At 37.4% G+C, this 27,076-nt stretch overlaps 1 protein-coding gene across 1 annotated transcript in view; it reads right to left on the bottom strand.

The window, feature by feature from the left end:
• FBXL4 (F-box and leucine rich repeat protein 4) overlaps positions 1–27,076 on the bottom strand; it is a 62,135-nt gene that overhangs the window by 10,767 nt on the left and 24,292 nt on the right. Inside the window, exons 5-7 of the mRNA XM_050893085.1 lie at positions 26,700–26,944; positions 16,695–16,908; positions 345–416 (exon numbers count right to left, since the gene is read on the bottom strand). Coding sequence (XP_050749042.1) covers positions 345–416; positions 16,695–16,908; positions 26,700–26,944 — 531 coding nt within the window. The remainder of the gene's footprint in view (positions 1–344; positions 417–16,694; positions 16,909–26,699; positions 26,945–27,076) is intronic.

The raw sequence follows: 27,076 nt of genomic DNA, 5'->3' as shown, positions 1-27,076 counted from the left end.
GAATGATGATTTGGTCTGAATAAAAATAAGTCTTGATTATTAGTTTTAGAAAGAAAAAGTGATTATGCATATAAAGAATGCCCAAAAACTTAGGAAGAGGATGAAGAACTATGAGAAAGCCTACAAGCTACGTTTTAGGCCTACTAAACTAGTACATAACGCTTAAGTATATGACTAAGCTGCATTCATCTTGGACCTTTCAAGAAAGTATAGTATAATATCAACCTAGCATTTAACGTGTCTTTGTGAAACATAAACCCAGATTGAGTTCCAAAGCAAGTGTGTGCACACACCCGTGCACCCCACACCCCCACCCCCCCCCCCCATGTGGTGTAAGTACTCACCATGACGCAGCTGCCCAGGCTGAGATGCTGCAGCTCCGAGCAGAAGTTCAGAATACTGAGCAGGGCTGTTTGCTGCCACGGGGGAACGCATCAGAAGGAAATATGGAAAGTGAAACAAAGAGAAGAGGTCAATTAGACATTAAAGGCTGTCACCGCATTTCCTGAAATACAGCTCAAAACTCTGTTACAGACACCACAAATGCCACTTAATGAGTCCCTGGGTACTCTACCCATTGATTGGCTTAAAGCAACGGTAATCGTTACAAACCTTTATGCAAGTCACTTTGGATGTGCTTTTGCATTGCCCTGAAGATACCTACATACCCATGACCTATCCACTCATTTCCCACAGGAAAGCTGCTGAAGAAGTATGGCAAGTTCAAATAACAGGCAAGGCCAGCCCGAAAACACAGAGGGCTGGCGACACACCAGAAGAACAGCGGAGGCTCTGACATTCGCTGATCAGCTGCAGCCTGATGGAACTGCCAATAGAGCTGCGCAGCATCAGGACCGAGCTGGTGACTTTAATGTCAAAGGAGTCTCCGTGCTGACACGGATGCTGACAACCATTGAGCATCTGTCACTACTAGCATGGAGACTGAAACAGATATAATGTGTATTTTACAGTCATGTTCCTGCCATTTAACATGGACATTCTCTTCGGAAAGTACTGCACATTGCTCAGCCTGAAATTGGACTGGAACATCAGATGTATCTTACAAAATGTAAAGTGCGCGGCTGTTCTGTTCCACAACAAGGGAAACTTCACAGGTTTTTTATTTGTGTTTCTAAGATACAGAAAAGACTCTTCTGCATTGTCTGTAGCCATATTTTGTTTTGTAGTTCGACATACACACAGTGCAAAAAAGAACGCAGTCTGGGATTCACATCACAAATAGCTGTGCATCATACTTGAAACATTCATCACTTTGTTAGGACTTTGTAATCTGTATGAGCTTGAAAACGGGAGTAAGTTTCACAATGTATTAACAATAAAAGTCTGTGGATTTCTACAGGATATACAACAGTTTCTAGCAGAAAAAACCCAAGCAATATACAAGGGACAAAATAATCTACTGCTAATAAGTGGAATTCCTACAAGAACACTAGTCAACAATATTTGTACACATGGGTAGTATAATTTATACAGTTTTTTTTAAATATAAATTTACTTGTTTTCAGAAAGTTTAAAGTTAAATGCTTTACTTAGTTTCCTCAGTTTGTTATATTCTAATGAAACCTGGCAGGAACATGATCCTTTGTCATACCACTGCGAAGAAATATCTGATCCCTTGCACTGAAAGGCTTGCAGACACAGAACACGGACATAGCATGGAGTATTCATGTAGACCATTTCAGACATCTAATTTAGGTGTCTCCAGGGAGCAATTAGAAGCACCCAACACTTGACATGTATGGAACCTCAGCTTTCAACTTGGCCTTCTAAGATTTGATTTCCCAAAGGCAGCCTAAAAGTAGACGCTATGAGTAAGCTTTCCTCACACATATCTTTGCAGAGGTCTTACAAAGCCACTGTCCACTTGCTTGCTTTACTTTCATTCATGTTTTTAAAGAAAAAGGTAGCTAGGGAATTAAACACAAGAGCATTAAAAAGTCATTATTAAAGAGGTAACACTTAAGAACACTTTAAAGCTAGTAAACGTAAATATCCAATATGTTTTAAACAACATACTTATTAAACAAACGCTTCATTTGGATCATTAAACCTGAATAAATGAGTAACTCCAAGAGAATGAGACACAGTCTTTACTATTTAACTCAGTGAAAGCTATGAGCTTTAGAATCTACTCAGGTGCACAAATGAACAGCAAAATCCTCAAACCCCTCTCTACAAACCTTAAATATCAGAGCTAAATAAATCGGTCTCCGACTGCACACACAGTTCTAAACAGGGTTTCTGCAGGTATTCAGGTGACTCCACAGGAAAGCTGAACACCTTGCTGCATTCCACCACGTTTTTCAGTAATGGTTTCCAGACTGTAATTTAAACACTGGCCTGAAAGGATGGGAAGCAGCAATATTTTTCCTTAATTGACACAAACAGTGCAAAAGTGAACAGTCAGTCTGAACAGCTTGTAGGATGTGAGATCAATTCCATACATCCTCTTCTTCAGAGAGGGGTGAAATAGGTAGGAAGACTAATATTCATAGTTATCTTGACTAGATAACTGAGCTACTTTCATTAACTTGAACAGGAATTTGATGCATCTCTCAGAATACCTTTTTTCAGTCCCTCTCTAATTTGAGACAGTCCTTCCTGTATTTACGTGCACTGAGTCCACATTTTCAAAGGTCTTTTCACAACCTATAAAACCTAAAGTATTTTTTTAAACAATTATTTTAAAAAAACAAAACAATTTTTAAAAAGCACTATGAATGTGGGTAATAGAAGGGAGCTTGGTAGAACACCATGTCATACTATCACAAATCATGCCAAGTCAAGCCCAAGAGTAAACAACTACTTACTCAACATTAATTATACTGGCTATATTAATTCCTCTTCTGGGGCACATATATGCCCACATACAACAAATCAGATTTACTTCAGAAGCAGTGTCTGTTATTCTGTAACTGAGGTGGGGTCTGCATATGTCAAGAAAGGAGAAAAAACCCTTTGTGCATGCCTAGTTGTGCCTCAGTCAATTGAGAATCCAGGTGGCAAAGGACATGAAAATAGCAGGAGAGAATGGCAGCTCACAGAACCCATATACACTACATATAGAAGGACTATCATTGTAATAACCTGTCTGTTTGAAGCCATCTGTCTGCACAATTCATGTCTCTGACTTGCAATACAAGATGAGTGATAATACTGCTATTTAAGGAAAGGAGAAGAGCAAGGCAATCACCCAACCCTGAAGCTGTAGCACAGGCCAAACTTCAGATGTTAGAGGGCTTTGCAAGAGGAGCTAAGAGGCTACCTAAATTCTGGATGAGCAAGCTTTAACCTGGAGAGAGTCTAATTTCACTTTCTCAGCCAAGCAGAGCCAGTCAAATCAAAGACTGCCCATGTAATACCATTCTTGAGCCTAGTAGCCAAGACACGTATAGTTTGGAGATTTTTTGAGTTTTCCCTGAACCAAAGGTAACATTTGGCTTCGTACCTGCTCTCCTTTACAGAAACTGAGAAGAGAGGAGAGTGGATGATTTTAAAAAACAAAACAAAACAAACCCACCCCACCCCCGCCTGGAAACAAACTTAAGGTAAGAATTACTTTTTCTTTGTGGAGCAATGTATGGCATGGCTTCAGTGGTCTAAATGTCTTCTGCCATCCAAGCCAAAACAAACCTACTAAAATAATCAATTTTTATAAGATGGCACAGACAACAGGAAGAGTCTAAAGGTGCCAAATGAAATTGTCTACCCTATCCTCCATTCCCAGGAAAGGTGTTTTCAGATGCATAAAACATACAGTGCAGGAGACGCTTTAAGAGAGAAGACTCTGACATCAAACTGATCAGAAGGATATGATACTGCTGCTAAACATAACCTTACAGAGCAGATTACAGAAATATTTTAGGGCATGGCAGTTAGTCCTAAACCTCAGAAAAGGGAAGCAGACTGCCTGAAGAGTCTCTGAAGTCTTTATAAACAGGTCAGGAAAACATCTGTCAGAAAGGACATCAACAGAGTCAATCCTGCCTTGAACATGAGAACAGATGAGACTACCACTTGAAATCCTAACTTACTCCACGTGAGACAGGTGAGAGGTCTGCCCAAACATGAAAGTCCTCCACTCTGTAATACAGGCCAGCCTGGAAGACATTTATCTGTTGTGTATACTTCAACTAAATAGCTGATACCGGACTAACTTGTATCCTACCTGTCTTTGTAAAGACCTTAGACATCACGCTGAAGTTTTGACTTAGATGTTGCAAGAGTGTTGCTGGTTGGAACAGACAACCCATCAGTGGAGAAACCAAATACTGGTGCCAGAGTAATACACTTGGCAAGACTGAATCTTGCTTGACTTTTTTCAGGATTTTTTGCATTCATGATGCAGCAGGAAGTGCAAATCATTTCTCATGTTAGCATGTTGAGGAAAGCATCCAACAGATAGCCTGAGCTCAATATTTGTTCAAACAGGTGGCTCACCTGTGAAAGATGCACTTTGAATATCTGACCATTTACTCATTGCAGTTTCGTTGCCAAATAGGCCAAGATTAAAAAAAAAAAGTTTAAAAAAATACAAATGATGCACTATAATACAGCTACCATATAATGGCTGCACTATAATAAAAGGCATGAAAATAAGTGCACCACAGTGTGCCTCTGGAAGATTAAAGGAAGAGCTTAAGAAAAACAAAGTTTTACTTTTAGGGTTGGGATAGGGAAGAAACAGCCTGCATCTTTTTATAAACTTTCTTTTTATAGAGAAATCTTAAAAATTACTTTTAAAATTGTTATTTTTTATGCTGGGAACAAACAACAGCCTGTTTTTTCCCCTTCTCAGAAGAACTACGTCTGACATAAGTTGGGAATTCTTTCAGCTCCTCAATGAAACAACTTGAGAGCCTAAACCTTTTACAAGTCTTTTATTCTCCTGCAGTTTTTTTCTTCAAATTTTTCAATGAAGTGAATGCTGAGAGAAAGTAATCTTGAAGTCTCATTAAAGGCTGCTTCCTCTCTTCTTTAAATATGGTTTCCCTTGCTTGCTATGTTTTTAATCACAGTTACTAATTCTCCAGTTAACCTCTTTGTTCAAGAAAAAATTGAATTATGCAGGACTTAAATTTTGGGTTTTTAACATTAAAAATTTAAGTTAGCGGTAGAAAAAAATTCCTTTAATACCTGCCCCCCCCGATTGCATTATATGAGAGGACAACCCAAGTTGTATTATTTTTTCTTATCATTTCCAAATGACAACCTCATCTCTAGCCCTCCCTGCCCTACCCCCCCAAACCCTGTTGTCTCCACTTACGTTCAAATACTTATATAACGTTAGTTGCAGGCAGATATCAGATAACACGCCTACATTTGCAAGCTCACCACAACAAGAAAATTGCATTTTTCCACAATATCAAAGAATTAATATAACAACGTTCCTTAAGATCACAATTTCTTTTTCATATTTCAGTTACTTATCTCTCCATCGAAAAATGCATCTTGAGGAGTCTTTGCAGTGAGTTGCCTTTGCATATAAATTTATGAGGTTGTTATATTTAATAACAGGTTCTATCACAGTATTTACCCATGTTTCTAGGCAGCATTTTCATCTTACTCTGCAGATCTATGTTAAAATATTGTAAAAAATATTTGCTTTTAGGTTAGCATCAGGGTCTTTAGGACTATATTAACCAATTGTATTGGATAACATATTTAGACAAGCTTATTCCACAAACAACCACCTTTTCATACGACAAACAGGAAAAGCATCAAAAGATTTAATCAGCCAGCTAATAAAGAATTGTGGAACCCCGAATATCCAGTATCCAAAACAGCTGTCACATGTAGTTTCTGTACAAATCAAATTTACATTTCTCAACACATTTAGCTAAACATTGATACGGCAATCAGGCAATTACCACAGGACATCAAACAGTCAGTATACATTTGATACTATGCAGTTATATTTTGGGAGCCTATTTATCCGATAGAACACCTGACAATATTATTCCATTTAGTAACAACTAATAATCTGAGTGAAAATCCAAGACAGAAAAGTCAACCTTGCCTGAATGAGGAGGGGTAAATGTGGTAATGAGGAGGTAACTCTGCAGGGTACTTTAAGTATTCTATCTTCCTAATAAAAGTCATAGTCAATGACTTTTGAATGAATTCCTTAAAATTCTTGGAACCTGAGAAGCAGACGGAAAGGAGAAGTGGAGAACTACATACTAGGGCCAGGCCAATGAAGTCTTCCATGTCTCTCTCGGCCCATCAATCACATCCATATTCTCAGAAGCTGACCCTTCAGCTGCACAGAAAGGTGCCTCTGTTCATGATCTGGGCAGGACCTCCCCTTTTGTTCCCAAAAGGTTTAAATTTACAGCAAGGGCGGTTGGGACCAGGTGACTCAGCCAAACACACAACGGTGGGAACAGATTAGATCAAAACATCTCAAACTTCAGCACGCACATCATGAGTGCTACTTCTACTGCTGCAGAGACAAACCCCCTTCCTGCGCAACTGCCTTGTCCTGCACACAAGTATTACTGCACATTACTGTGTACAAAACGACTTTGGGCATTCTCTTTATAGGTAACGCAAGGCCTCCAGCATGCCACAGACTAGAATTATCCTGCTGGAGAACCAAGTGAGACATACCACACATATAAAAGACATGAGAAGTCTGAATCACATTTTTCTGCGTGCAGTCACAAAGTAAAGATGATACAGAAATTAGCAAGTTAACATGCCAAAACGGTTAAGAACTCCTTCCTTAAAATAGTAACAAAAAAGATCTGCCCAGTTATCACAAGTAAAACCAAACCTGTTAATGCTGAACATACACGCATGAAGAACCCCATGGTGAAACAAAAAGCTGACTATCAAGTCAATGGGAAAGCAGAGAGGAAGGAAACCACCACTTGCTTTAAGAAAACTACAAACAAGCTCTTGGCAAATCAAGAAGAGAAATCATGCATGTGGTACTTACCACTTGACATTGAGATAATCATCTCACACAGGTTATTTATTGAGATCAAGTAATCTGAATCAAAAGGGTATCTGGAATTTTTTACAGAACGGCCTGACTACCAGAATCGAGGCCAAACATTTTGGAAGGGCAGACTAGCGACTACAAGTTTATCCCCTTCCCAATTTCACACCAACAGTTCAAACCTCCTTTGGTAAGACCCGTCCTACTTAACAACAGCCGTATCCTGCTTTTCACCAAGGATGCGTTTCTGAAGAGTGCAATGGTTAGTGATTCCGTGGTCAGCAAAGTAGTTTTTCCCCATAACAATTAACGTAACAGAGGGGACACATGCAGGGACCTAAGAGATACATGTTGGTTTAATACAGACAGGTCACACATATGATGTGATCATCACCTGAGAGATATGATGGCTTTTGAACTGGCTTTAAAACATCATCCACGCCATATGTGGTCTCTGGGTATTTCAATGGTGCGCATTAAGTCCCTACATACATGCACCCACCCTGAATTCTTACAAGAAATGTTGCTTTATCACCAACCAAATTCAGCCGCTTCATCTGCAAGACTGAACACCTGACAGAAACCTCCTAAGCGGAACACTCTCACTGCCTCTTTTGGGGCAGTTACATCTCCATCATTATCACTATCCTCCTCAGATTACTCAAAGTCAGACAAACCAATCAAAGGTGGAAGGATGGAAAAACAGGGTAATAACGACGGCTAGCAGAGCAAAATACCAGGTGACTGGCAGCAGAGCTCGAGCAGTGGCCAGAGAAGCGACAGATAGCACAGCATTGCTGTAGGTAGGCATGGCCCCGCCACCCAGAAAGCAAGCTTTCCTGAAGCCTGTTCACCTCCCTGGGGGCAGGCACTCACACAACGGCTGGCAGGAGGAGTTTTCCTGCCGAGCCTCACATCTCTCAACGTGAACCCTTCAGACAGAAAAAGGCTGCTGTGGTCTACTGCCGAGCCTTTGGAGAGAGAGCCCCTCCTCAAAAGGCCAACCAAAGGAAACATCCTGAACCGTCCTCTTTCGTATGGCAGCTTCCCCTCTCTCTACTACAAACTGACTTATACAACTTTTGCCAAAATATTTCAGAAAATGAACCAAATTACTTCTAATTTCAGGGAAAATAATTGAGACACTTAACTAAATGTTAATTCTGCTTTAGGACTTCCAGAAATACCTTAATGAATAGCAACTGCTATGTGTTCCTGTGTAAAGTGGAGACAAGGAATCTTGATGGCAGCACATCACTGGATTCATTTTTTTAAGACTACAGCTAATGCTATATGTGACTAAGGTATCTTTGGAATGGCAATTGATTTCCGTATGTAAAACTGGATAAAAGGACGTTCTAGTAAGACTCCTTGAAAAATAAAAAAACAACCACCAATCCTCTCCACGCACTCCCCACCCCGAGCTCTCAGGTCAGCAAGAGAGAAAGTTGTTCCCTCCGATTTTGGCTTCTAGTAGCAAAAATACTGCAGAAACATTCTTATTGGTGTTTTCCATCAACTATTTGAAAATATACAATTATAATTTATCACAGTCTTTATCTTAAGCCAGTGAAGTTCTGTTTCATAGGTACCGCACCAAAAAAAGTTTTACCATACTAGAACTACCTGTGGTAAAAAAACCCAACCAACCAAACAAGAAAAACCTCAGATGAAAGCAGACAATTTTATTTCAACCTGAGTGTCACTATTGCTAGAAATATTTGTAATTACAAACACCTCATGCAAATGTAAAAGGTAATCTTGTTAAGATTGTCAAAAGTAATTCAAAATCTACATAAATTCAGAATAGTTTTTTTCCCCTCTCCCTTTAGCATTATATAGCACAAGAAGAAAGCCAAAAATCAACTGTTTGGGTGTGGGGGGTTTTTTTGGCACAGTCTGTGAAAGAACTATGTCAGAAATTACTTGACATCTGCTATTCTAATACAGTAATTAAAAAAACATATCAGATGCAAAGCCAGAATTCTGTAAACTTCTATTAAACCGTTCATTTTGAAAGGTACAACAGGGCAAATCAATATTGCCTATAAAAAGGTAAACAAATCTACTTCATGAATTTCAAGGTATTGTACCTCGGCATCTAAAAAACAACCTACAATAGTCCCAAAAAGCAATTCTTCTCACAGAAAGAAGAATGTAATACATTAATAATGCAGAGTACAGTAATGGTGAAATACAACTCTTATCTAAATATGCTCCAGCAAAGAAACTGTAAAATATGCTTCTGATCTTTCCTCCCCCTCTCCTTCCCCCCCCCCCCCCCCCCCCCCCCCCCCCCCCCCCCCCCCCCCCCCCCCCCCCCAGTATTTTAAGGCATCAAGATAATTTCAGTTATGTACTTGTTGGTACTATGATACTTTGAAACAACTACATTAAAGATAGAAGGAAATTTGAGAGGTTTAGAGAGATGATACGTGTGCTTATAAACACATGAGAGTCATTGGTTTAACCAGTTAAAAAAGAACACAAAATGAATTTTAGACACTTATACAGTGCTAGCTTAAGTTTTCAGGAAAAGTTTTCATACCTGTTGGCTTCCCAGAAAGCACTCATTTTCAGACTACTTCTAAGATTTTGAGTTCTAAGGATAAATACTTATTCTCAGTATCTTATTTTTGACAGAAAGAACACGTCTTGGGATAGCACATGAACATTCACTAACACACACAATACATAATATACTGTTTCTGGAAACTAAAATTGGATCTAGAGGTCTACAAAGCTATTCAAGTTGTTCACCTTCTTTTGGCTTCATCTATTTTCACTTCTCTGTATGTTAGTTTTCAGTTAAACGACATGTTACAGAAAATGGCAGGGAATCACATGCCAAATTAGAACTAAATGGTGGCCAAATTTGTTTTATGCTTAAGTCCTTCAGTTCCCTGAGCTAACTGGTGCCATTTCATGAGGAAGCAAATAGGTCACCTTATCCCTTACAAGGTACTTTTTGTAGCCTTTAGGAAGAACAAGATACCCATATAGTCCAAGACAGAGATAACCACTGGAAGTCTCCAATCATTTAGTTCACAGAAATGCTTATACTTCTTAAGCAAGCTTTCTTTAGCAATCCTTTTCTCATTTTTTCCAGAGGGAAAAGGCTGAGCTTTGTAACTAACTGAACTTCCTGCAACTTCAAAAAGCATATTATCAAGGTACAGTATTTCAAGCCCTTATACGCACCCCTACATAGAGTACCCTATATAGTACCATACATATCAGAGAATCTCAAAGTCTTCTGTATATCCATGCTCATACCACATCTACAAAAAGAGAAAGCTGCTATTACACAAATTTTACTGATGGGAAAAGCATGCCGTACAGAAACAGCGCATCTCACAACTGGCTGTTGTCTTGGTCACAGATCAGGAGAACAAAGCTCATGGGTTAAGTCCTCAGTTAGTGCCATCAGCACCAAGTCACAGAATCACAGAAGAGCTGAGTGTTGGAAGGGACTTCTGGAGACTGTTTAGCCCAGCCCACCTCACTCCAGCTCAGCTGGCCTCTCCAACCAGACTGAAAAAAGCTGTCAACAGATGTAGGAGCCAGTCCCTTTCACACCTTCTCAACTGATGTTTGCAGAAGGGGATAACCCCCCACCCTGCCCTTTATTACCACAATCACAGGTGTATTTAAGTGATGCCTTCTGGATAGAGACATTAACACCAACAATTTTCATTTAGAGATTCAAAATAAATATGGCAGCAAAAACATTCTCCTCTACAGTATAAGCTGGCATTAGAACAGGAAGTCTATTCTCCCTCGAGCATCCATCAGCTATCACCTTGGGAGACACAACATTGAAAGAAACATGATGAAAAGGGTGGGAATTGGAATATATTTGTTAAAAATCAGCTCCCTCCCCCTTCCCTCCACCCCCCCACCATGTACTTTTGCCTCCAAAACTTTATGACACAGGTTTAAAAACAGATGCAATATGAATGTTGTATGAGCATCAGGTAAGAGAAGAACGAGAGTACATGGAAATGAAGGTGGAATGAATCTTACTATTGAGTGCAGATGTAGCCTTTCAAAAGTCAAAACACTTGCCTCCTCACAAATAGGCGCAGTGTAATTTGCAAGCTGGGATTCAGGATGTACAGGGGCACCTTTTTGTTCTCTACAGCTACTTGGCAGTGCCAGGGACACAGCAGGGACTGGGACACAGCAACACGGCAATTACTGAATTAATTCAATGAAAGTAATAGTCTCTGTAGTTAATTCAATTACTGTATTTTGGTTTTGCTTCATTTGGTCAAATTATGCCCTCCCTTATGTCTGCAAATCTGTTTTACACCTTCATTCTTCCCCCTCACTCTTCACATTACAGGCTCAAATGACCAAATTCAGCCCTATGAGCCTGACACGGCACCAGAAGGCACCACCAAGGCCCTGTATTGCATCATTATTTGTCACCGGCTCAACCTCCTTCCAAGAATCCACTTTCTAGCTAGAGGCTTTCACTTTTTTTCCACTATTTGCTTGCAACTCTTAATCCTAAAGATTTGTACCCAAGCCAACCAAATTTCGTCCAAGCTGAAAACCTCAGACAATAGCTCTCAGAAGTATAACATGACCCACAACAGGTTATTTCTGAAAACTCTGCAGAACAACTTTATGGCAGCATTAACTCTTTCATTGCTCACGGCATAAGAAAATAAGAGCTGTTACATTTACTGCTAAGATTCTTATGCCTTTTCTTGGTATCTAAAATTTCTAGTGTCGTCTCTTACAGCTGCCCAAGTTCCGAATTTGCTCTTGGTCAAAGGTATCAGAGATAAAATTTATAAATACAACACTTGCTTTAAAATGTGTGCAAAACAAAGTCCTTTGTCCATTGTAATTTGATTTAAATTTAGTTCATTTTGTATTTCAATTATAATTGTAATACAAAAACTTTTTCTTCACACATTATAAAGAATCCAGAATATCATGCAACATGAAATATATAATCTTACATTAAAATTTACACCCAGCAATAAGGAGACTGTCAAGTTCTCCTACTGTAATTGTGGCTTTGATTTCTTTAAAATACAAATTTTGGCTGCATTATTTATATGGATGGAATACTTCATGATAAGCATTAAATCAAGATAATACTCATACTCAAACCATAAAGATGTGCGTTGCCAATTACTGTATACAATAATACCTCCATTGTTCATTGTATTCTTCAAATGTATCAATGCCAACAAGTGCTTAAATTATGCTGTGAATACACTCTCAATGAATAAATATTAAGGAGTCATGTATCAGTAAATACCAAAACCACCAGCACAAAAATCCCACAAGTATAATAGTGGTCTCAAGCTAGCAGAAATTACATTTATAAAATGTTGAGATTAGTTTCTCAAAGCAAGTTACAAATTATTTCAAGCATATACATAATCAAACAACCTTTAAGAATGAAACCTTTAATAATGAACTTAAAGCACTGGAAAAATGAGCTGCATTTAGTGGGGAGGAGTATAGCGATGCAGGACAATTTATTATTATTTTTTGCTTGTTCAGCCTGGAAGAGTTACTGAAAGCCACCGGACCTTCCTTCTTGTAAGAGCGAGGTTGGAATAATTCAAGGGTGTCAGAAGCTTCCATTCAGAGGTTTGAAACCAATTTTGTACACAGAAACTTGCACTCAATAAGTCAAGGAAATAACATCATATATGGCCTTAAGAATCAGCAGGGTTAGGACCAAAGACCATAAACTCCTCCAGGTGGTACAGCTATCTTCCAAAACAGCAATGCAGTACAGTAAGTAGCAGAACACCAGAATTGCCCATTTCACTAAAAATATTCACTTAAAAAATAGGAGCTTTGATTACAGAGACAATGGGAATATTTTTAAATACAAAACCTATTCAAAGAAAACGGCTAAAATAACAAGAAACTGTCATAACAATTGCTCAGATGATTACATAATATGTTGTCAATTTTATTAAGTTTCCATTTTCCTCAAAATCTGTTTTTCTGTACCTAACACATAAAAATTATTAACAGTAGTCAATTTTCTGCAGAGTATTTTCTCAGAATTCATCCATTAGTGTCATAGTAATCATATAAACAGAAAAGTACAACAAATGCTTTAAATTTAAATGTTAAAAGCAATTTTTCTCTTTTTTTTTTTTAGCATTAAAAAACAAAAACAATAAAAGGAAAGAGTGCTGCAAGATGTAGTCTGAGTAAAGAAATCCTACACCTGGGCAGGTACATGGGAGTTTGTTTTCATTTAATCAAAATACCATTTCTTTTATTAAAATGTTAATACTGTACTTTATAAAGCATCATGCAAAAACAGAAACAGCTTTATCACATACTGACAAAAAGGATGGAGAATCTTCATCCCATATCCTATGTTATTTAATCACACGCCTAAATTCACAACCAAAAGAACAAGTCGTACTATTTACCCAGATGTGCTCTAACACAACACTGCATTTTGAACATAGGTTGACAACTGTGGAGTAGCAAAATGACCCCTTTTTCACTGGCATCACAAATAACATGCAGAGAGGGGCCTTCTTTTAAAAGTTTATTAGAGCATTAAGACCTATTTTGGTTTTTCTTGTTCTCTTTAGTGTTGCCCCTTTTTAAAAGTGCAATCATTTCGCTTAAATAATTCAACTTAAGTGTTCACCTTGATCAGCCATAACAATAAATTCAGACTGTTTACAAGCATAAAAGGCAATCTCCCTCCACATTTGATCTCATTTTACTGTGCTTCAATTCCAGTGACCGCCTCTAATTGTGCAGTAAGATACACACAAAGAAAATTATGATACCCCATTGGAGAACTCATTTTGGTCAACTTTTTACCTACTTGTTCTCTGCGTATTCACTCCCTCTTCACATTTTGGCAATTACCTCAAAATCTCTAGTAATATCAAAAGCATATCATTCCATTTTTACATCAAGGCAGTTAACACAGGATGAACAGGGATGCCATCCTTCTGTCACAAAAAATGACAACACACTGATAATTATGGTAGGACACGTACCTTTGCCATTCCAGAACATGATGCAAGAAGAAAATTTAGATCAAGAGACCTGGTGCTTTATTTTGTTTGTTCTTTAGTTTATTTTTAAGAAAAAAAGCAAACCACTGATTTATTTAGGAAAAAGGTGGGCTAAATTGAATGAACGCATTTTTCTTTTGGTTTCTTTTTTTTTGATTTTGAGACAGAACTTTTAGAGGACCATAACACATACATCAGCTCTCTTCTCCTCACCTTCTTTCTCTGAATAATCACATACTTGTTATCAGTTAGCAGTTTTCCTTAGTGGATTCACAACCTCAGATTCTTTTCTCTGAGTAGGTCCAGTTGGCAACAATACAATGCCAAGCTCTTGACTAAACATTAGCATTGTTCCATTGTTTGCTCCTTAGAAGCTCCAATAATGAAGACGCAGTAGTAGCAGAAATTTCACAAAAATCAAGAACACTACTATATTACAGTTCTTTGACAAATTTTAGAGAAGTCTAAATCACTTCAGAGCATGCTTGATCAATCTATCCTGTCTTTTTTGTACCTAGACATTAGTTACTACCTAGCATCTCCATACCAGCTGATGAGTACAGAAGGAACGGCAACCTATTTTGTATAGAAAACCAAAGATTTGCATTAAGAGAAGCTAATGTTGAGAAAGGTAATGTTACTTCTACAAATCTGTGACTTTTGTAACTCTAATCTTCTAATTCAAATCCTACGTTATGTCTTCATTCTTTCCCTTTTACTTTTCCACCTGTGACGCACAATGTATATTGTTAAGTGGCTTCATATTAACAAGTAACACAAAAGCATCCTCTCCAACTTACCTATTTAAATTTCTAGAAATTTCTTTTCCCTGGTTTGTTAGGAACAGTGCCTTTTGTTTATACTTATGTATAAAATGGAAGCACAATCTTAAGTAAGCTTGATTATGAATGAATGTTCTTGTCAGCTACAAGCAGATGCATGTCCATACACATGAAAGGCAGAAATGAATCTTCACAATTTAAGGGCTTCAAAGTCAGGAAATCTTTACCATCTACGTTCAATTTAATTTCAAGCTCTGTTCAGCAAAGTGATAGCTGAGAAATGACAGTTACTAATCATTTTCAGAGTATACCTCCATTGCTGCACTATTACAAGCATGAAGTCTCAAACTTTAGAAGTTACCTGAGTAGAATCAAGAAGATTATGATCAATCAACAGTAGAAAAAAATAAAATTATACAATCTTTACCTCTAATAAAATGATCTTTCTTGGATCTGAAAAAGCCTTGTGAATTAGAGCCCACAGTCAAAATCAGGTAAGGAGATTTATCCAAGATTTACAGAAAGACTAGTGATCTAGAAACAGAACAGATACACCCAAGGCACCAATTCAGCTCTATACAAAAGGCACTTAAAAGCAGGGCTCACCAATTTATTTTTTAGTTTGAAGAAAATAATAATTGCTTCAATACACAGAGCAACTACCACAAAGTAACAAGTTACTGAGGAGCACTGGCTTCACGGTGACTGCCTGCATACTCCACAGCAAATGCCAATCATTCCAGGTAGCCTATCCTTTAATCTAACTACCTTGCATTACCAAATCACCGTTACAGATAGCTAGCTAGACCTTTGACACAAACATATATATGATTTACCAAAAAAAGGACAAGAAGATGTAACTAAATTTGTAGCATGTGTGTTAGGTATGAACTGCTTATAAATGAAATAAGGTACTATAACTTCAGATGCCCTTTGGACATCTAGTAGACAGAACTGTTCCAGCTTCAGTTCTTCTATTACACTACAGCTTAACACCCTACACAATCCAGTGTCGTAACCTCACTTCTGCGTACCAAAAGCATAAGCAGAAGTAACACACACAAGCAAACTCATCTTAAAATGTTTAATCTAGAACTAAAAGCTAGAAAAAAACCTGTAAAGACATGTTTTTCCCCCCATTTTGGAGCTCTACTAAGCAGTAGCTTTTGCAACAAGAGAGGCACAACAAGTATGAGAGCTTCCATGTAAACCAGAGTAGTAAGGTTGTAATATATGAGTAATGTAGCCAGTGAGAAGGGATTGAACTGCCTCCGATTCAAACTGCTGACTTCACTAGGATACAGCATTTGTAAAACGCAGCAAACTACAACAGTCTTCTCAACTGTAGCATGTAAAACCATTGCCTTTTAGATAGGAAATGTGTTGCACCAAACAATAACAACCCTGATTTGGGCAGTTGAGTAATTGTATAAAGTAATAATTTTTACACTGTAAATGAAAGGTATTTTCAAAAATTTGTTCCATGTCTCAAGTACTGCTAATATACAAAGACAGTAGGAATGTAGTAATTAGCAAGTCATTCTAAAGGACAGAATGTTGAAAATTACAGTAAGGTACTAAACATGATAATTTCCCAATTATATTGTCAAATACAGTCTGTCTGGAGTACACTTCAAAACAAGAGAAAAGCTTTCACATTTGTGATTTCACTACATTGCTTAAAACAGCTGGTGAAAAGTCACCGATCTTCCATGCAAGTTAAAACATGCAGGCTTTTTATTTATTTTTGTTAAATCCAGAGGCTATTTTGAAAATAAAAAAATCCTACGGTTTTTGAAACTACCTTTGAATTTACATGCAAAATTCTAATTCACTTCTTCATTAATGAAAAAAAATACAACTTTACCAGGACTGAAAGTATTTATTGCAAAGGTTAAAAATACTTGTTCCTACCTCCACTTTTGTTCGGTAGAGAATGAGACGCTTTAGGCTGCCCACTTTGGCTATGTGGTTGAAAGCCTGAGGTGGTATTTTATCACATGACGAGAGATTTAATTCCTGAAGATTTGGACACATTTCAGTAATGACCTCCAAGCATGTTTCATTGAGGAAATGGCCACAAGACAACTCAAGACGTACTAGTTCAGAGCCACAAACTTTCAAGAACCTGTAAAAAACACATTTTAAGTGAAAAATAAACGCACTGTCAGGTGAGAGCCTGAATACTGTCAAAACCTTAAGCATGTAAACCAGGAAATAGTTCCTTTCAACAATGAAAAGTCTATAGACCACAGTTCTTATGTCACCTCAGTTAATTAACAGAAAACATGATTAGCTTAAAGGAAATTAATCATAACCACTCTGAAGAAGTTACTTCTGAATCAAATCTGTACAAATCCATAAGAGACCAAACCAATTAGGTGTTGAGTTAGAGAGCAATATTAAAAAATGAAAGGTAGTCTGAGAGTCAAGGCTGTTTCATCAACATTAACTTGATACTGTACATAACCTAGATATTATACAATGTTTTGTACAAAGGAATATTTGACCACATTTTAAGAAACACAGAAGGCTATATAATGCTGTACGTGGCATAAGGAGGCTAATGTCACTAAAACAGTCTTAAAAACCAATTCTACCTTGAAAACGAATTGCAAAAGAATCATTGGGGGTGAGAATGGTATAGAGAGGGCTTTTTACTAAATTAACATTAGTCTTGAAAACTCTGTTTCAGCTTAAAGTTGGAACATGTTTGCCATTTACTCTGAGACAATGGAGCAAAGCAGAACACAGATAATGTTTGAAATGCTTTTAAACAGTCCCCAAAGCCAATTTTGACAATAGCCTGCAAGTTTCCACCAATAATTTCATATTTCTCTTTATCTCGGAAAAATCTGCAAATACAAAAATGAGGTTAAACAAATACTTTTGAATGGATGAACTATTCAGGAGAAGTATTTTAAGACTTTCAGAAAAACATCTCATTACTTTCATTAACAAGTCAAAATCAACACTTTGTAGCTGTTCTACAACACAGATTCCTAACGACTATTTCACATGACTTCCATTGGAATTACAAAAATTTAAGATATTAGAAGACAAAAATATCCAAGATTTAGAAACTTTGATGGTCTCTGCATGAATTACACCCTCTGTCAGAGATCTTGTGTCAGAAATTCAAGCTCTATTATATTTAATCCAAGCTTTAATTAAAAACACACAAGCTTATGTCCCTTTTTATTGCAAAGATAACCTTCAAACTGTAAATCAATCACTAGGCTTGTAAGTTTGATATTTAATAGGAAAAAAAACCCACACGTTTGCCGTGATTTTGTTATACTTTATTTTAATAGTTTCTCCAGTAGAAAAAATTAAGTTCCTAACCTATCGGCTGCAATGAGTTCCCCTTGTTACTTCCTAGAATAATGGAGCTACTTGTGAGAGAGCATAAATTAGTTTCTCATAATAAATATTCTGATCTGCTCTATTACCAGTTCTATCCTACAAAAACCTTCATGCAGGCAAAGCAGCTTTAGGTTCTGACACTTTCACCACAAAGTTAGTATTACTTCTTGGGTTTAACTGATACAATAGAAATGCCAGAGACACACAAGGCTTCTGCTTGCACAAAAACTCCTATTGCTACAACTAAACAGGTATTAGCCTTCCCAAGGCTTTGCTCCTGCTGAAACTTCAGTCAAAATAGCTGCTGGTCTTAAAAGCAGACACATTCAGGGAGGCATTCCTCAATGACACTAAGAGTAGCACAGGACTTGAAGTCTGTCTTTCAAGATCCAAGTTTTCAAACCTTCTCCTTTCCTTATTTTTTCATTACTCACTCAAGTCATACTTGCCATTCATCATCACCTTTCTTTATTCCTTTCGTCTTGCACATTACGCAGCCTTAGTTTGATTACGCAGATCCTATGCAATACAGAGGGGAAAGGAGATTCCAGGGTGGCATCTCCATCCCTGGAGGTTTCCAGGAGTCACCTGTAACCTTGACTGACCTGATCTAGCATTGGGGACACTGGCACTTCAAGTGGGAGCTTGGAGTAGACAACCTTCAGAGGTCCCTAACATCCAACATTTCTATGAGCCTATGCAAACAGAAACAAAGAGAGGGTCTGAGACATGAAAGGGGAGATGTAAGCCCCAGAGCCACAGGGGTTCTGCCAAGTATGGCCTTCAAATCTACTCTTCCACTATTTTTGTGTAATTCTGCAGTCTCTCTTTAGAATCTATTTTAGCTTGTAAAATCAGAGTTTAATCAAACAATCAAGTACTTATTTTCTGTTTTCATACTGGATACAGTGAATTCACCTAGATTGGTAAGCCTTCTTATGGGAGTGTCAGAGCTGAAATGACATGAGAATTCACAACAATTAACATCGGGTATTTAAACATTAAACTGCTATTTTAGACTAGCAATAGAGTTCAACTCTGCCATGGAGCAATGCAGGATGGAAATCCCCTGGAAATCAGAGTAGAGACATATGGATTCATTGCTGACTACCAATTAGCCAATTCCTCTATTTAATGAGTGCTTTAACAATACATTCACACAGCTTCTTTCATCAACAAATTATCAGGTTTGTTTCAATGGTGATATTTTCATAAAACCCTGTCAATCGCCACTTATTATACGTCTAGCTTTTAATTTGCTAAGGGATAAATATTTTATGAATTACTCCATTACAATAATGGATGTTAGGTTAACTGCCATATAATTTAACAGGGCTTGGCTGTTATAAATTTGGTACAGATCAACGCTTTTCTCCTTCTAGGACTATTAAAAGTTAACATTACCAGGTCAGGGAAGCACTCAGTTAACCCCCTAGACTTGGAGAAGAACTCCAGGCTCACCAGCTTGAGGAGCTGTTATCCTCATCATGTTTTATTTAAATTCATTACACTTGAAACATACAGGCAGAGCAAACACAGCGACAGCAACGAGCATTGCACTTCATGGCTTTGCTGCCTTTTTGGAAAAGGTTATTTAGGAGACATTAAACAGAAAGGCAAGGGGGATAAGGGACATGCAGCAGAGTACAAGAACGAACTGACAGACATGAAGTAAAGCGATGAACAAAACAGGAGGAGGAATTTGAGGAAGTTACCAACACCAGCACAGGGCAGAGAACATCAGGCAGAACTGCAGAGTTCTCTGAATGATCAAGACACCCCAATCTTTGTTTGCACTTAACAGGCTGCTCAGGACAGAGGTTTTTGCTAATGTCTTTCTACATGGATCTCCAAAGCCATATGGCAAGGTAGAACACGGGTTCTCATGGTTTCAGAACAAATGTGGCATGGCCTTCATACTTCTGAGACTTAACAGACCCTGGATGCTTGGCTCTGACTTAGCTCATTTGAAAACAAACAACTCCCAAAAAAGCACCTTCTACTCAAATCAACATTTCTTCACATACCTCTCCTTTAATCACTGACGATTGACTGGTTCCTGTTTTTAGTCTCTCCTCCCTTCTGCACAGTCATCCATCCCTTTAATTTTGGTTTTATTATCAATATTTTATACACAATTTCTGAAATGATTTCCCTTCATCCCTTCATGTTTGTTATGAAATATGACTGACTAAACCTAGAATAATGTGAACGTGTACATTTATTTTGCTAGACACTGGATTGGGCCTTTCCTCTAAATTTATCCTCATTCTAGACTGCAGTATTTCAGGGGTTTTTTTTGGTTGTTGGTTTTTTGGGGTTTTGGTTTGGTTTTTTGGGGGTGGTGGTTTTTTGTTTGGTTTGGGTTTGGGGTTTGTTTGTTTGGGGTTTTTTAATAAAAAAAGCAATCTCACTTTGCATCACCTTCCGCCTGCTCTCAAGAACTGCTGCTCATTTTCCCCTCCTTCAGCTTCAGCTTTTGGGAAGTAAGTTAGTCGTAGTGAAATCCTTCTGAAACATCAAATAGATCTATTCGCAGTTCGGACGCTATTTGCTCATGCTGATGTTAAACCCGTCATGATCACGGGCTCACTTAGTCTATTAACAACTTCCAATCTTGTAATTCATGTCTGTATCATAAGCATATCCCACGAGCCAAAGAAGATCCAAAGTTAAAATATCAAGGTACAAGAGATAGCATCCTTCATGTCAGAACTGGCTGCATACGACCTCCCAAACAAAATTCTCAAAATACCTTTAGACATATGCTTATGAGGGTACTGAACACATCACATCTGCTCCAACAGTTTCTAATGGAACTGCACTGCATTCAAAACCTACATTTCACTGTTAGCATAATGATCCTCACTTACTCGATATCCCATGGTTCAAAGTTACTGAAAACTCTACAACAAGCAGGGATCACAGCCCAGTTCTCTCATCTACTCTTCCTTCCTAAACACAAATAGCTACCTAGTTTTATATTCCTTTAGTACAATTATCCCAACAGGTTTCAATCATGCTGATTTTACCAAATCTATTTTCAATGAAAATATTAGGTACTCATTTTGTAGTCATTGACATATAAACCATTTGGTGCCCAACGGCGGGGGGGGGGGGGGGCAGAAGCAACTTCCATTTATGAACAACATAGGGTTGATTTTTTTTCTTTAGCACTTTCCCTTGTAGTGTTACCTTATGCTAGCATCCAAATCAGGGATGTTACCTCCATTACTTGACAGATATAACATTGCCCCTTTGCCTAGCCTTCCTTGGTATCTTCCTCCTAGAGCCAGTATTTCATGAAAATAACCATTTCAGTTTGCTTCCAGCCAACTACATACTGCCTCCAGCTACTCAGGTCTCATGCTTTCCAGAGCCTGCCACCAGACAAGAATAATGTCAAAAAACCAATTGGATTTTATTCTCCCTCATTTCACTTCTAAGATCTTGAGGTCTTCCCTTTCTTACTGTAGTTCTATCTATATGATTACTCGCACAAACTCAGCAGAGGATTTCATAATCCCAACCGTCTTGCAGTTACAGTCTTGCTTTTAATCCAATGGCTTGTGGAATTACATTTTAATACACTTCTTAAAGTCATGTTCAGATATTTTTATATTCACAGTGATGCTTTTCCTTTCAGGACTGCTGTGTTACACAACAGCAGCAGCATCTAGTACAGATAATTGTAATAAAAGTGTTAAGATCGGTATGACTGGAGAACAAATGGGTACATACAGGTGTATAAGCACGAGAAAGAACAAATGGCAATACAAGGGCTGGTAGAGCAGTGTGTGTTGGTGGAAGTCAGATTAGCAGGTCATCAAGATCCTTGAACATATGTATGTGCAGTTTCTCAGGACACGCAGATTAGGAGATGAAGGACAGAGGTAGCACAGGACGGTGAGACTACACGCTAGACAAATTGCTTTGGACACACGTCTCAGCTGTCTTGGTGCAGGCGAGTATGCACCCTCGAGAGTGAGACTGAGTAAAATAATTTTGTTTTTAAAATGAAGTCACCTTCCCTTCCACTAAGCTATTCTAATTGTTACAATGTTATTCTATACTCTAGCATGTAGTACACTTTTTTTTTGTCAGCAAACCTTAAAACATTGCATGCAAGTAGGGAGAATATTAAGCACCTGATCTTGTGCTTTTCTTAACACAGATTAAACTACTTCAATAAAAACATGCAAAACAAACATTATTACTTAATCTCAGTTACAGCAACCCTACATTTTACTAAAAAACTGTGGAAATTAAAGGAAGAGACAGACATGATTTTTAAATTGAGAATCCCTGTAAAGTCATACATTACTCCTATTTTCTGTGACTGAATATTTGATGTATGTTTCAGTAATTTATCTGACCTTCCTGCTAGTTTGATCTGTAGCAAAGCCTCACCAAGTTAAACATTGTCAAAATACACCTCTATTAAACAGCAACTAAAGCCTTCAAATGTTAACAACAACAAAATTGTTAAAGAAATATTCCTGGATGTGCTTGACATGCAAACACTGCATCACTAACCTGAAAATAAAACACTATTAATTCATTTTCACAGTATAAAAAGTTAGAAGTAAATAAAAATCCTAATACCTCAGATATTTAAAGCAAAAGAGTTTAAACAAGCTAATGACATTATCAGTGATACAAAGAAATCTGCATGCAGAACTTGGTTTTTAAACTGTCGTCGTCCTTGAGCTGTTTAAACCTCAGAGCATTTATTCAGCATCTCGATATTTAGTATACCTCCAGTCCACTTGCCTCATTTTTCCTATATAGGTCTTACCCTCCCACGCTGATATTCCCCTGGCATGAAGAAATTCACCATACCTCTAACGCCAAGAGAAATGCAGTGCTGCTTATGTAACACTTGCTGTGAAATCTTTGCTTATTCCCTGTCACTTTGCATTCCAGACACTTGAGACTGCTCAGATACTCATTTCATTTGTCTTTCACTTTTCCGTATACTTTTAGTTCAATCTAAATGATAAAGTTTAGTTAATTTATATTATATGCTGAAATGAAAAATTTATGATAGTCACTTTTAGCCCTAAGGAGTAGATGTTATCAATAAGTTAAAATACCTTCAGCTTTGCCTCGGGATGTTCATATGCCTGAAGCATTTTATCTTCTCATGATAATACAGTATTTGCTTCAGTCACATTTCTTAAAATTACTCTCTTTAAAAATTTTCTTCTTTAATACATTTTTGCAAAAAAACATATATTTTCAATTATTTCTTACAATCATGTCTATATGAACCTTTTAAAGCAACACATAAATCTACACAAGCTACTTCTTTTAAGAATGTCATAAGAAACCACAGATAAAAACATTTTTGAAAGATATTTGCCAAAATAAAATTCGAGCAAGAGTAACATTTAAACATGCCCTGACTTGCAGAAATCACAACCTAAACTGTATAGTTGTAAGAATGAAGCTAACTCTACCAGTTTTGAATTCAACAGTGCCAACTGTAACACTAAATGCTGAGGACAGTGCAAAAATAAAGAAAACAAAATAAAAAACAGGCCCTGTAAAAGTGAAATGCTGTTATCTATGAGGATAAGGTATTTTGGTTTTAGAATTTTGCTGTTTCTATACTGCAGCAATTTGTAGTGTTTGGGAAGTCATGTACAAATTTCATTTAGCAAATAATGTTTTTTCTCCTTGAATTGACAAATATAGGTTGGCCTTTTAAAAACAGCGTAACGGAGTCCTTCAAATTGTTACAACTTCTAGGCACGATTCTCTACACCTCCTGGTCGCTTATGCAGCAACTTATCATAAAATTTATAAACCTGAAGTACTGGAACAAGCAATTTAGGCTCGTTTCAACTCAACCTCAAGTTACAAGAAGACTTTTTCACCAATTAAATCCAAAATAAATGATGCAGCTTGGTACTCTATAGGCACACCTCATCGCCTTATTTAAAAATTTCCTTTGCAGAAAGAAAAGAGAATACCAAGCCCAGAGAGGGAGCCAAAGAGAGCAGGATAAAGAGAAACCAACAAACTGATTCAGAAACATTCACGCAGTAGGCAGCAAGAGAAGATTTTACAGTAACAGACGTAGTGGTACGTCTTCTACTGTTATGTATAGAGACAGACAGAAATACATAAGTATTTAATTTCTGCAAAGGACAATTACAGCCTGAAAATCTGATTAAGTTTTTAGTAACAGTTAACATCAGCAGGTAACTGATAAAAGCAGCAATGCACTCTCCCCAGCCAACTGAGAACTTCCTCTGCAATACTCATATTCTGAAGAATAAACTGGAAAGAAAATTTAAGTGTGAAACAGAATTCCTAAGAAAGTCAAAGTACCTCCATTCTTTGGAAAATCTGTTTTGCGCAGTATCTCCCAAAAGTCAGGCTGGGTGAGGAAGGTCTAGAAGTTCAAAAGGAAAAATTGTGGGAGTTTATGACTACGTGTCCTGGATGCTGCAACACCCACATGGTAGTGGTATCTTAATGACAGCCAGGGCAATAGAACTGAAACATTACTTGACAGATTTCTCCTTCGAGGAACAGTATCTCTTACCAGGAAGCTACTTTTTTGAAGAAAGTTACATTAATGCTTTGGAAAAGCAACTGTTGTTCTAGTAAGTCTCCTGTATTAATAGATACTTCCACAGCAAGTGAGCAGCAAATTTTCATTTCCTGGAGGCCAGCAAATTTGACAAACATGTTGATGAAGAATGTCAAAAGGAAACTTGTGTTCGGAAATTTTGCTAGAAAAGACACTTCTACAGAACAAAGAGTTGCAAAATTATTTCTGTACTAGTAAAAAGAAAACTTTCAAAACCAGACCTAGTTACAGTGGGGAATTTTTGATTCAGAAGTTAAAATTCTGAGCAGAATTCACATGTGAAAATTATTTAGCTTACAACTTTGTTTCAAAAATTTACGACTGAACTGCATCTCCCATTCCCAGACTGCATGTATCTCTTCCAAGAAATACTTTTTCCTAGAAATACAGATAACTTCACAATTGTATCAATGTCCAAGAACACTTTTCCCCTTGTTACAAATAAATATCACCCATTATAATGAATATAAATTGACCATTGTTTGACTATTAATAATCCGTGAATAAACATGAATATTTATTATTTTAGAAATGCCTGCTACACATAAGTGCTGCTATTAGTTCAGCACTGAAGTAAAAAAAAAGTCATTAGCAATAAAGCCATTTTCAACTAACTGGAAGTCAGAAACGCCAGAACTGCAAAGTTTATAATTGTCTATATTTGGACATTCATTTCTTTCAAGACTACAAAAATTTTTAGCAGTACTGCATGTTCAAAAAAAAAATCATGAAAATTTAAAAAAAATTGCCACAAAGATGCACATACTTTAAGACAGATTTAATAGCTAAGCATCAGAAAGTAAGCGCTTCATGATTTCAGACTTGAATTCTCAATTAAAGCTTGCATATTTATCCTCTGCATAATGAATCTAATATGAAATCCAAATCTAGGAGAAATGTTTGTACCCCATTCAACAACTAGCTGATGTCTATCTCCTTTTTCTACCAACAAGCACAAAAGAGCATAAGGCTCTTGGATTATACTGGAAGGTCAGGAAAAAAGGAAGCGACATTCTCATCTTGACAAAGTATTTCTTCAAATTATTTTACTTCCCCAGGGAAGGCACCCAGGCACCAAAGGAAAGAGAATGTCTGGATACTTGATTTAACCTTTTTATTCAGAAAACAAATGAGAGTTAAGACAATTTTTTTTTAGATATATTAAACATTTCGGTTTCTTATCAGTCAAGTTCTGCTTTCACCTGCCATTGCTGATTACCTCTTAGTTGAAGCAGCAATTTTTGCTTAAATGAAATGCATTGATAGATGCTGTTTAACTAATGCAAACGAGCAAAGAAGCAAGAAATGATATGTTAAGAAAGCAGAGAACATGGCTGTTATACAGAGAAGAATCCCTGCGAATTTGCTATTTTAATGACCTACAGCACAGTCATATTTTCAGCTCAGTGGAAGATGCACATGCAAACCCCCTGTTTCCCAACAGGGCTAATGTTTTAAATCATTTTTATGAAAATATTTGCATTTACATTGCACTCCAGTGATTACTTAGGGCCCATACCTTGTAAGCATGCACTGTAATCAGTTTATTACTGCAGCCATTCTAATACAGACCTACTGATGACTCATCTGTACAAAGAACAACCGCAAACATTTTCTTCGTGAGACGGACTTTTGACAGCTTGGTTCTAGTGGAGTCTTTTAGAAGCCCAGGAGAAAGCAAAACACTGCTCCCCCTGGAAGAAGCCTTTCAGTCACAGGGAGTTTGGCACATGCAGACTCTACATATTGAAACGGACTTCTGCTGCTGTATCTAGTATCTCTTACTGGTTTAGCTGTTTTTGTTTTCTACATCATAACAATCACACCCTTTATAGTAAGTCAAAGACATTTCTTGTCTTTTAAAAAGGTTTCAAGTACCTAGTGAAACTACTGTGCAGCAGCTCTGCAAACAGAGCTTGTCAAAATACTTCTGTACATTTAGCACTGACCTGCTAAATCCAGAAACAGAGATGGCTCCCCTGTTTCCAGTCCAAGATAAATTCAGCCACTGGATGAGAGTGCAGCGAGACTGTAGGTATTCCAGAGATGTGTCATTAATCCTTGCCCAGTAAGGTTGTAAACTGAGATGAATGTACTGTAGAGGATCACAGCAATGTTGATATAGTAGCTTACAAGTTTGCGCTAGTCTACACAGGTCTGGTACTGTAAGGTGACTCAAAATCAACTGGATGAGCTATATTAAAAACAGAAAAAAAGTCACAGATGGTCATACAGCACTTGAAATGTTAAGGGAAAACTGCAAAGGAATAAGAAAAGATGTTCTAACTTCAAAGAAAAGTAAATCCTTTTACTTAAAAGTAACTTC

This window comes from Gymnogyps californianus, chromosome 3 (genome assembly GCF_018139145.2).
Source record: "Gymnogyps californianus isolate 813 chromosome 3, ASM1813914v2, whole genome shotgun sequence".
NCBI classification, from domain to species: domain Eukaryota; kingdom Metazoa; phylum Chordata; class Aves; order Accipitriformes; family Cathartidae; genus Gymnogyps; species Gymnogyps californianus.
This window is presented reverse-complemented; position numbering and strand designations above follow the sequence as displayed.